Genomic DNA, 12,616 nt, shown 5'->3' with positions numbered 1-12,616 from the left:
GAGAGAGAGAGAGAGAGAGAGAGAGAGAGAGAGAGAGAGAGAGAAAGATCTAAACCCAGCGATATACGTTGAGCGTATTGCGGGAACCTAAAACTCCTTAAAACTAAACTCGCCGTAGCGGAAATTCGGTAGAGTAAATTTTCAAAAAACCATAGCCAACTTGCTCGGAAAAGTCTAGCGAAGCCCATGAAACCAAAATCATAATTTTGGGATCATTGGGAGCCACTCCAGATTGAGTTATCTCCGGAGGGACATTTAAACGGGGAACGCTTGCGGTAAGCGATAGCCATCACTTGTTGGCACATTAGGGGCGACCGTAAGGGGAAAACTCTACGCAATCTATGCGTAGGAAAAATAGGGATACTTCTCGCCATAGGGGCGAGAGAGAAGGAAATGACCTACGTCGAAAAACGCCCGATTTCGACTGGGAAAAGACGCCGACATTTTACTGCCACACAGATACACTCGCCGAACTCGTAGATTACCCCAAGAGATGATTGGGATAAACCGGAAGGGAAGAACTCGGCACCGACCCGATTTTGGGTGGAATATCCGATCCAAAAATCGGAAGGACCCATGGCTAATTAGCCGGGATAAGGGATAATGCCAATTTCGAACTGACAAATGTGATTAACGGGGGGTGATCAAACACTACACGTGGCTGAGGGCCACGCGAGGGATACCGCCATGACGGGGAAAACGACGCCATTCAAAAATGGCTCGAAATTAGAGGGAAAAATACCAGAAAACTCACGGCTTTTCGGTTTCTGAGGGTCCTCTTCCCTTTTCGGACCATCCTGGATCCTTACAGCTACAAGGTAACTCCGCTATAATCCAAGTGCGCAGTTGCGTAATGTGGGCACACAAAAATTCACACGCGACTAGTGGTTTGGGACGGTCAACGCGGAACTAACTGCCCTGGGTCAGTGTCACGGGCACTGAACGCAGCGCAAATTCCGGCCAACAGAGGCGGGCTCTGATTGGCGAAGATTTTAGCACATCAAGCAGGGGGTTTGATGGCGCCACTGAATAATTTCGGGGAATTCAAACGCGACTCAACTCTAATTATTTATTCTTTATAAAATTGACTAATAATAGACCAATAATGATTAATCTGGGCCGAACCCGTGGACGTTCGGAAAATTACCATGGATTTTTGGCGCTTCTTACGGGTCGGTTCTCCTGGATTCACGGGGTTAAAAGACCGATACTCCTAACTAATTTTCTCAAATTTCCCAAAATCTTTATGCAACCTGGCAATTCACAGGATACAAGGGTTGCACTTGTTCCGCGTGACCTTCCACCGAAAAACTGAAACGTAACCAGTTAACCACCGTAAAATCCATCATAATTTGGAGCGCCGGCATTTCAGCCGGACCTAAACGATTTACCGTAAGATTAACAATAGGGTGGTTCCCATAAAGGTTATCGGATGACTCTAAAATTTGGCCCTTCTTCACGATAACCCTATGGGCCCTCAAAAACGCCTAATTTCAGATCTTTATTAGTCAAAAACGAAACGAAACCGCAAAATTACTAAACGGGAGGGCGAAGCAACGAGACATAACTACGCTTAAATGGAAAACACGACTCGATTATCCCAGGGATAATCGGAAAAATGACCACATCGGAGTGGGAAGCAAAACCCTAATCTCTCTTTCTCTCTCTCTACTCACGATCCGTTTCCGAATGTCGCCGGAGGTGGATGTTCTCAGGTCCTGGTGGTATCTCTAACGAACATCCCCACATGTTCGTTACACTCCCCTCCTTTGACGGTTGGTATCCGTGTACGGCTGGGTGTTGGTGACCTGATGACGGTGATAGCTTTCTATCTTCCGGAAGGTGGGTATCCTCGTACTCTGCAACGGGGCTGTTAAAGGGAACCAAAACCGAACCATACTCTGAGATGTTGGTTGGATCAAAACTCACAACTATATATGAGAACACTATACTTTATTTGTTAATACTTTGTTTTTCGCCTTAGGCGCAGTCAAATACCACACTCCTAACAATTTGAGTGGGAAAACTAATTATTATTGTGATATCACATTTTTAGCCTCTCCAGGAGGTCTTTTCCACGGCGCGTAGCGAGGCTTTATCAAGAACAACAAAAGAAAATTATCACTGCCTTCGTGAGCCTTATCACGAGCCGAACAAAAAAATGAAATGGTGTATCAAAAAAAAAAGAAAAACAAGAGAAATTGACTGCTGGTCCAACCAGAGAATCATACCAAAAAAAACTTTAGATCCAAAATTGTATGGTGGATTATTGAGAGAAGAAAAAAAAAAGATTAACTTGTCTAAACCACCGCAGTTAGCGGGGACAAAAACAAACAAAAAAAAGAATTCACCAAATCGAACGGGGATAATAAAAAAAAGAGAACCGCCGTTTATCAACGGGGAGGGTACCTCGCTACCCAGGACTTAGGTCCGGGGGGAGGATTTTGAGGTAGCTGCTGTGCTGCCGGTTGACCTTGCGAGGTCTGCTGAACCTGATTCAGGAGCTGCTGCAGGGCCACGATTGTCTCTGGGGACCACTGTAGAGTTGGTGCCGTCGATGGTACCGGAGCCGGAGACGTCGATGGTGCCGGAGATGCTGGAGTCGGAGAGGTGTAGTAACCTCGGGTGGCGTCTGCGGACGCGCTCCAATAACCGGTCGCTGATCGAGGAGTCTCCTCTGACTGGGGAGGTTCCCAGAAGAATCTGAGGGTGGACCCCTCCGGAGGAGTCCTGGTGAGACCACGGCTGGACCAATACTCTCCAGACGTAACGGTCGCTGGTTTCGATGCCGTGGATGCTGAGGTGAAGGTGGCCCCGTAGCCCTCAGATGGGGATGGATAATAATCTCAAAAGCGCTCGTGGGATGCCCTTGGTGGTGATCTCGGACGAGATCTCTCCCGAGGTTCCCCGACCCTGGGGTGCTCTCGGTTGGGGCCTTGACTGCCTGAACGAGAACGGCGGGGGGTAGCACCCGTCGATGGAGCTGGACCGACTGAATGATTCCTTGGAACGGCTTCCAAAGGAGGCCTGCAGTCCTCTGCTGCCGATGTTAGCTTCGGGGGTTTTCGACCTGGCCCCGGGGTTGGCCACAAACCCGTGCTCCGGACACCTCTGGTAGGCACTGAGTCTGGAGGGGCACTGATGGCAAAAGGTGTCCCCGGTTGGGTTGGGACATATCTGGTGTGGATGACCGTGCTTGCGACAGTCAAAGCACCATGGCCTCGGCTTACGTCTTTTTCCTCCTTGGGACTTGCTTTGTTGCCCCCTATCGCGCTTGGGCCGAGTCCCTTCTTGATGGTCGGGGGTTTGCCGATTACTGGGTCCTCTGGGGTTACTCGGAATAGCCGGTGGTGCGTTGGCAGTGGTGACAGTCGGAGTGGTCGCGCCGTTCTCTCCTGGTGTTAGGGGGTTACCCTGCGTGGGCGGATTAACCTGGAGGGGTTGCTGTTTGGCTGACCCTCCCGGAGATGGAGCTGAAGGAGGCGCGCTCAGGGATACCTGAGGTTCCTTCGTCGGAGGTGATGATGGTGTGACCGCCGGAGGCATATCCAGGGTAGCTCTGGCGGAGGTTCTCTGGCCATCCCGGACTTCCGGGGACTGACCAGGATGGGCTTTCTCGCTCACTCTCGTACTCGTGAGGAGCGGATTTGGCAGACTCGACTCTACCTTAGGGGCTGATGGAGTCGGATGTGGTGAGGTTGGTCCCGGGGTCGTGCTCGCTAACGAGAATTCCTCCTGATTATCGAGCTCTATGAATTCGATGACATTACTCTCGCAGCTCCAGATGGAAGTGACCTGGGGTACTTCTGCGCCCGAGGATGGATGTGATAGGGATTTTACGGATTCCCCTAAACCAGGTTGACGAACTGGATCTCCGTCCTCTGGCTCCAGACATGTCTCGACGGAACTGCTGGAATTCGAGGAGGATGAGCTGGAGCTCGAGAAGCTCGAAGAGCTCGAAGAGCTCGATTGTGAGTCGGGGATTCGTGGACTTGAGGGGGCCGGTAGAATATCGGATAACTCAGACGTGAGATCTGGAACTGACGAGACAGTGGGGTCTTCGAACTGTGCCACCGACGGTACGTCGGGGATTACAACTTCCTCCCTCTCTTCCGTGGTGGTGATCTCCAAAAATCCCAATGGAAGAGGGGGGATCTCATACCTCCATCTTGTTAGTTGCTGAAGTGGAGCAAGGGAGCAGGTGGACAGGGCGTCAGCGAAACCTGGGTTCGTCTTTTCAATGCTCCTGATGTCGGCGAGCCAGGGTCCGATAGGATCCCAGAAACGTGGGAAGCGAAGGGGTGATCCGGGTTGCTCCCTTGGAGGTGTTCGTTCTTGATTCGGTCGGACGAGTGCGGCCGTGGATGGCGGAGTAATCGCCTCCGTCTCTGGGGAGTAGCGCTGCGGGCACGGAGGTGAGCCCAGCTGTTCGACTACCTCCTCTTCCAGGAATGAATAATCGTCAAGGTCTTCGACCGGGATCCCCTCCTGGAACAGGACGCATTCCAGGGCGAGCTGGGCGTTCAACAACGCCGCTTGCTGACTGGTGGTGGGCGCCGGCTCGTCCTTGGTCTCCAAGCCTAGGGGAGGTGAAGGTGGTGGGCTTCCCGTCAGGTCCACCGTCAGGCATTCTGCCTCGGTAGTGGTGGTGACCTCCGGTGATGAATTCTGCAACAAGAGAGGGAACACAGAGAGTTTGTCCGGAAAATTACCGCCCTTTAGGGGGAGAGATGAACGGTATTTCGTTATAGGGTCGAAGTATCATTCGGCCACGACTGAGGTGGATTCCTTTCGGACCGTGAAGGTATCACGTAGGGCTACCCTGAGATTTCAGGGGTCCTCAAGAGGGATTCGATAGGGTTTAATGTCCTGTATCGAAGATTCCCCTTGACTCTTCCCTGAGAAGTCCGCAAGTTGATAACGAACTCGGGAAACCTTTTTATGAACGACGAAAGGACCTTCGAATGGTGGCACAAGGGTCGCGGAGAAACGCTTGACCGCATTCGATAGGGAACGTCTCATGAAGAGGTCACCCTCTTGGAACTCGACGTCTCGTCGACGGAGATTATAGTGATGGGCCTGCTTGTCAGCGGATTCTCGCATGGCGTGAATGAGGATTTTCCGGAGCATCTCCAGCTTCCGCATCCTTTCAACCCATTCCTGGGGTTCGCCAGGGATTATTTCGACGTCTCCTTCGAGCTCGCGTCGAAGGGATACCGCAGCAAGAGGATTTCTACCGAAATTCGCAAATGCTGGACTCGTCTGGATGGAGCTGTGCTCCACCGTGTTGAAGGCGAAACGAAATTTGTGCAGGTGGGTATCCCACCTTCGGTGGTCTCCCTCCATGAAGGCTCTCAACATCATTTTCAATACACGACTAACCCGCTCGACTGGATTAGCCTGGGTATGATAGGGGGGAGATGTCTCGTACCTCATCCCCGTATGCTCTGCCGGAGCTTGGATCTCCCGATTAACGAATTCAGTACCATTATCGGTGAAAAACACGCGGGGGGTTCCCCAGCGCGAAATGATTACATTTTCCACCTGCTCCTTGATCGCCTTACCAGTGGCTCGGCGGATGGGGATGACCTCGATCCACTTAGTGAATAGGTCTTGGAGCACCAGCACATAGGAATATCCCGATTTGCTGGGAGTGATCGACCTTGGATAACACGCCGGCCCATGTGTCCTCGTGGCAAGGTGTTCTCAACCTTACAACGCTGACAGGGATCACAATGGCTAACGAAGGACACCACGTCACGGAACATATTGGGCCAATAATATGACACGTGCAGACGGCGATAAGTCTTGTCAACCCCCAAGTGGAAGGACAAGTGTCCAGGCGTCGAGGTCGACCATCTCCAACGTGACGAAGTTGGAGGGACGATGGGTATATAACCGCCCATCCACAATTTTCCAGTCAGGGAAAAAATTGGGAGCACGCTGAACATTACGATATTTGCGTGAATACCACCGATACCAAGAGACCAAAATTTTTATCCTTAAAATTTAATGGTGGAAACTATGAGAGAAAAATGTTTTTAAATGAGGCTATGATTGAAGAATTAAATTGGTGGGAAAAGAATGCTGCCATTGGAGCAAATCCAATTCGAGATGGAATATTCGCAATTGAAATTTTTTCCGATTCGTCTCTGTCAGGCTGGGGTTGCCATTGTAACAATGTCAGTGCTCATGGATTTTGGAATGATGAAAAAAATGAAAAACACATCAATTACTTTCAGTTATTAGCTGCTTTCTTCGCACTCAAGTATTTTGCGTCAAATTTATTTAATTGTGAAATTTTATTGCGCTTAGATAACACTACTGTAATAGCTCATGTGAATAGATTTGGAGGTGTACAACTTCCTCACCTGGGCAAATTGTCAAGAAAAATCTGGAGTTGGTGTGAAGAGAGGAAATTATGGATAAAAGCTTCGTATATTCGCTCAGCGGAAAGCAGTGAAGCAGATAGCGCATCTCGTATCACTAACGCCGATACAGAATGGGAACTTTCTCAATATTTTTTCAATCTAGTCGAGAAAAAATTTGGACCTTTCACAGTCGATTTATTTGCATTGAGATTAAATAATAAATGTAAAAAATTTTATTCTCGATTCCCAGATCCTGAAGCTGCGTTAGTAGATGCATTCACAGATTCCTGGAAGGATGAAATGTTTTATGTCTTTCCTCCCTTCGCACTAATCTCTCGTACTTTGAGAAAAATTATCACTGACAATTCAGTAGGAGTACTGGTGGTGCCATTCTGGCCCACGCAACCATGGTACCCTTTATTTACCTCGCTCCTTACTGAATCTCCAATAATATTTAATCCTACAGAAAATTTATTGGTATCTCCTTATAGGAACGAGAACCACCCGCTAGCATCCCACCTTTAATTGGCGGTATGGAAATTATCCGGACAGCATATCTGAGGAAAGGAATTAGTACAGATTCTGTTGATGTATTAATTTGTTCCATCGCACCTTCAACACTCAAACAATACGAATGTCAACAAAAATCCTGGTGGAACTATACTCATGCTAATAAGTTGGAGACTTTCAATCCAAAGACAGCAGATATTATTAATTTTCTCCATTTAAGATTAAAAGAAGGTGGAAAATATAGTACTTTAAATACCACCAGGGCAACTATCTCTCTCATCGCAGCCCAGGATATCAATGTAGATGGCTTGATCTTACGTTTTATGCGGGGTGCATTCAGAAAGAATCCCACGAGATCAAAGTATTCTTCAACGTGGGATATCTTTCCAGTTCTACGTTATTTAGAAAAATCGAAACCCTTGAAGGAGTTAAAATTAGAAGAGGCGGCCGGAAAAGTGGCGACACTTTTAGCTTTGACAACGGCCCAGAGATCACAGACTCTTTCATTGATTAATGTTGAGAATATTGTTAAATCGGATACGGGTATAAGTATAAAAATTACAAGTATTACTAAAACATCAAAAGTTGGATCAACCAGTCCGGACTTAACTTTACCGTTTTTCAAAGAAAAGCCTGGTTTGTGCGTAGCGTCTGTAGTATTAAATTATATTGAACTATCCCAGTCTTCGAGACCAAAACACTAAAAATTTTTTTATCGCAACAGTGAAACCGTATGAAGCGGTGAGTGCGCAAACTATTGGTCATTGGATAGAAGATGTATTCAGTAAAGCCGGTATCGATATGAATCATTTTACTGCCTATAGTACGCGACATGTAACTGTTTCTGCTGCTCACAAAAGAATAGTGGATATCGATACGATTAGACGTACTGCTGGTTGGGCATCTGGATCTCAGACTTTCTTCCAATTCTATAATAGGACCATCCAGCAACCCAATGACAAATTCGCACGTACAATTCTGGAATAATTATAAGGCGTTTTGTTCTAATGTTTATTTGATTTATACTTATTCATATTTTCCACTTTGAATAAATCGTTTGAACAGATCTATGAATTATCTGTTATGAATTATCACACGCTTTGAAGCACTACAATTATAGTAATTATTGTCATCGAGAACGAGACTTGCAATACAATCGATCGATCGATCTAAATTATATGAAAAGTCTCGTTCGAAGATGATAATACCCCTCCCAACCCAATAATTGAATAAATGAAATAATGAATTTTTATACCCATCATCATCTTCTCGAATCGTGATAATTCGAAATTTCATCAAACAAAACAATATAAAGTTGGTGGAGCGTCGCAGTGGATAAGGTGGCGCAGGGTGCTAAAAAATTTTGAATTTAAAGACGTTAAATGTTGTGATTTGAGGCATGACAATCATGACTACAATTATAATAATTATTATCATTTTCGAACGAGACTTTTCATATAATTTAGATCAAACTTCGCCCGCCTTCGGCGGGCTCGTTTGGTCGATCAATTATATCCATCTTTCTGCAGTGGCGTATCGACTAGATACTTGGACTGGGTCGCAGAGAACCGGGGTTCGAATCCCCAATGATTCTAGATGATTGTTATTGATTTTTCGAACACCGTCTCGATTTCTAGAATCTTCACAATGGATATCTATAAACGAGACAGGGGAATAAAGAACGAAAGACTAAACACGAAAATGAAAAATAAACGATGCTCGAAAGGGGGGAGAGCGATCCAAGAATTAGGGGCCTGAAGACTACACATGATGGAGAAGAAAAACTAGAAAAAAAAAATTTTTTTAATTGAACGTCCAGTCGAAAATGTCAGCAGAAGGGAGGCAAGTGGGAGGGGTTGGGTGGAGGAGGGTTACAATGTTGCTCCCATGAAAAATAAACGAAAATTTCATCCACGGAAAATTTACGTCCTCTAACATTCCTCCAACGTCCTAAAACATTGACTGATCCAAAGTCAGAATTTTCTAACATGAATGTTGAAGGAGGTTATACAATCGAAGAGGTGGGGAGATAAAACTGGGCATGAAAATTATGAATGAAGCGATACTAGGAAATATTTTAATAGCAGAAATTCCGAATGAAAATCTTGGCTAATGATCATGACGTAATGGTAGGGTTGTAAGGTCGTGAATGTCTGTTTCTCGGCATCACGGCAAAATATCAGTCTCAAAATATCACACCGCAAAATATCACATGAAAAAATATCACATTGATAAATATCATAAGATGAAAATATCATTTGTGATAAATATCATTTTTTAAAATATCATAACATCATGTAATTTTTAAATTTTCAATAATATTAATTAATTTTTTAAATTTTCAATATATTCAATGATATTTCAATGGTTTTTCTTGATTTTTCGTCGCGTGTGTGAACACGGCCGTGCAATTCTTTCTTTCTCCGATAATTCATTACCACAATACGGCTATTTAATTCCATTTTCGGTATGTAAACACTGCTGGGTTTTTCCCTCTCCTTATAAATCAATACATTGATTTTCTGTTTCGGTTTAGGAGAAATTGTTTGATTTGTTTTCAATTCATGTACACTCGTAATTGTTTTTTTTTTAAATTTGTTTATGATCATTTTGGTTTGTGATATTTTTTGTGTGTGATATTTTGATTTGTGATATTTTTTACCGGTGAGATTTTGTTTCGTGATATTTTGAGGCATGATATTTTGCCGGTGATATTTTGATATGTGATATTTTGCCGTGGAGCCTGTTTCTCTGAAACATGAATTCCACAATATCGAAACGACGTAAGTCCGTGTTCAAATGAGAAAGGACTACGTCTGACTTGGGATAAAAAGGACCTTAGTGGGAATAACTCATTTTTCGGGTTTCATATTTCCGTGAAGAACAATGTAAGAATTTCGGGAGCTAAAAAGGCGTGAGTGTACGCCCTTCTTATCTGACATGCATATTTACAGCCTTCGGACACTAAATTTGTTTAATTTTGATGTGGATACGTCTATGTTTTCATTATGCATTTAGGTAAAAGTCCTTATTATAGTCTTCTTTTCGTAGCGCCAACTATCGCAATTCTGGAACATTCTCGATTTTCTAGACAATTCTACATTTTTCGAGATAATTCAAGGGAATTCAGGGAATGTCTAGAGATTTCGAGAAAAATCAGGGAGTTTCTCGAACTTTCGAGGGAATTCAAGGACTTTCTAACAATTTCGAGGAAATTCAAGGTTTTTCTAGAAATTTCGAGGGAATTCAGGGAGTTTTTGAAAATTTAAAGGAAATTCAAAAAGTTTCTAGAAAATCCGATGGAGTCCAAAAGTTTCTAGAAATTTTGAGGGGACTCAGAGGAATTCCACGGATTTCCAAAAATTTCAAGGGAACTCAAGGAGTTTATACAAATTTCGAGAAAATTCGAGGAGTTTCTAGAAAATTCAAGGAAATGCAAGGAGTTTCTTAAAATTTAGAGAAAAATCAGGGAATTTCTAGGAATTTCAAGAAGAGATGAGTTTTTTTTTCCAAAAAAATCTAAAAAATTGCAAGATTTTTGAATAACATTCAAAAAAAAATTTGGGGATTAAAGAAAGAAGAAAGAATGAATTCATCCAAGAATCAAGGGTATTTGTATGAGATAATTCCATTGTGAACAAACCATGTTGAACATTTATTGTTCGGTGGAGGCAAGGGAAGACCATGGACGTATCCACGTAAACTTGCGGCTGTATCGAAAATACAGCCATCTGATGGTTTTTTCCATTTGTTATTTATTTACTCATTCATTCATTTTGTGAAATTGCGGGTTTCAGAAAATAGAAAATTTGTTTTAGAGTCTCGCGTAGGTACTGTCGATGGAACTTTTTCGTTCCTTCGATTAAGCATGGTTTCAATTAGCTCACATCAGCGAGAATCTCAACATCGCCTATGATGTTGAACATCCAGCGTTGTACTCCTTACCCTCCCTTTCGATTTCAGATCCCTTTCCTTCTTCGGCAAAGTGTCTCATTCTACGATAAGCACTAAAAAATTGAGATGAGAATTCGCTCTATTCTATCCGAAAATATCCTTCTCTCGATTTTTTTTCTCATGCCAATGGGTTTTTCAATCAAAATTTTTAATAATTTTCTGAACATCTTCATCCACAAAGGTATTTACTATTGATTGAAATATTTAAAATGAAAAAATGAAAGAAAACAATGAAAAAAATTGGAAAAATGGTAAAAAAGGAGGGAAACATTATTCTCGAATAGAATGGTGTCGAGATATCCACCTTAAATTTGGTATGGTTTCCGTCGGAAGAATCACTTTGAGAAGAAAATTTGCATTCGAGATGAGGGAACCGGTCGCAAACCGGAACCGTCCATTTTGGCAGTGTTCTTAGGGCCTTTCCGATTGTCAGCTAATTGCTCAATTGCAAATTTCCATCAAAAATATCAATTGAAGACTTGAAAACGTTCTCTTATCTCTTCTGGGAATCAATATTTCATCAAAAGCCCAAAATCGAAAAAAAAATTTAAAGAATTGGCTAAAGAAAGTGATCTAGAACGTGCTCGCAAGAGTAATCTGAAGCGTAGTGATTCACAATTTACTCAAACGGTGTTTATATGAACTTTTGGGTCGACACAGGATTTCATGAAGTTCTGACATTCGATTGGCAGTATTTATGCTGGCAGTATTGATTTTATTGATTATTGACGGGGTTATTACTTTGAAAATTAGGGACGATTTTCTTGAAAATTAATGACGATGCCACTAGAAATAAGTAATAATGCCACTGGAAAATGATGACAAAATCACTGAATTTGAGAGTTTTGCACTCACTGAATTTTACAATCCCGAATCCCTAATAATTGGAGATAAATTCCTAAAAATCAGTCATATGTCCCGGAAAAACCAAACTCTTGGTTCTCTCTGGGATCTAGATCGATTAGTTGACCAAAAATAAATGAAAAATCTCGAGTTTAGAGGATTGGAATTTCAATAAAAAATCATTAGATTACTGAAGTGGTTTGTAATTCGAAAACGTAAGTTCTCAATTACCAGAATAATTTGTTATCTTATAATTAAATGTCGTAATTACTCGAGTAGTTTGTAAGTTGAGAATGAAATTACTGACATAGTTTGTAATTTGAGAATGAAATTACTGACGTAGTTTGTAATTTGAGAAAGTAATTTCCGAATTACCAGAATAATTTATAATCTCATAATTCAATGTTGCAATTACTCGAGTAGTTTGTAATTTAAGAATGAAAATACACAAAATCCGTTCATCAATGGAGATTTGAGAATACCAATTACTTTTATAATGTGGAATTTGCCAGAATTAATTTTTTTTACTCCAAAAGTAATTCGGTGTGGGAATTACAGATTACATGTGTAAATTCTGAGTTTTCTTACCGTTGTTGTTGGAATTCATGCCTGAATACAAAAATTAATTTCTTAGTTTAGTTAAACATTTTCTCTTTTCCACCCAAACACTCAGGGTGACATTTATGGCTTTTCTTAGAAAATAGAGACGTGAAGAAAAACAGTCCTCATGGTGAGTCACAAAGGAGAGGCTGAAGAAAATTGAAACAAGGGCCTTTTGTCAAATGGGTCCAGAGAGTGAAAACTCTCATGACTTTTAGTTAGTCGTCCTAGAGACTTCGTTGGAGAAAGATATACCTTCTGCGTGCGATCATTAAAGAGTTTTACTTTGAAGAATAAAACTAATGTGTTTTTATTGAGTATTCCTACACATAATCCAA

General features: G+C 42.8%; 1 protein-coding gene across 1 annotated transcript; it reads right to left on the bottom strand.

Moving 5' to 3' along the window:
* Positions 1 to 2,846: 2,846 nt before the first annotated feature.
* LOC114841602 (serine/arginine repetitive matrix protein 2-like) lies at positions 2,847 to 5,364 on the bottom strand. The gene is made up of 3 exons (XM_029126643.1): positions 4,936 to 5,364; positions 3,499 to 4,668; positions 2,847 to 3,395 (listed from the first exon to the last, which is right to left on the bottom strand). The coding sequence occupies exons 1-3, from the start codon at positions 5,362 to 5,364 to the stop codon at positions 2,847 to 2,849; spliced, it is 2,148 nt and encodes a 715-aa protein (XP_028982476.1).
* Positions 5,365 to 12,616: the final 7,252 nt, after the last annotated feature.

Source organism: Diachasma alloeum, unplaced genomic scaffold, assembly GCF_001412515.2.
Source record: "Diachasma alloeum isolate Michigan unplaced genomic scaffold, Dall2.0 Dall_scaffold_01050, whole genome shotgun sequence".
NCBI lineage: Eukaryota > Metazoa > Arthropoda > Insecta > Hymenoptera > Braconidae > Diachasma > Diachasma alloeum.
Note: the sequence above shows the minus strand (reverse complement) of the source record. Positions and strands in the feature narration are given on the sequence as shown.

Coding starts and splice junctions, on each gene's coding strand:
- LOC114841602 (XM_029126643.1), bottom strand. CDS start 5,364: ATGATGTTGAGAGCCTTCATGGAGGGAGACCACCGAAGGTGGGATACC. Junction 4,669..4,935: donor CTTTCGTCGTTCATAAAAAG/GTTTCCCGAGTT, acceptor CTCTTGTTGCAG/AATTCATCACCGGAGGTCAC. Junction 3,396..3,498: donor CTCCGACGAAGGAACCTCAG/GTATCCCTGAGC, acceptor CCCTAACACCAG/GAGAGAACGGCGCGACCACT.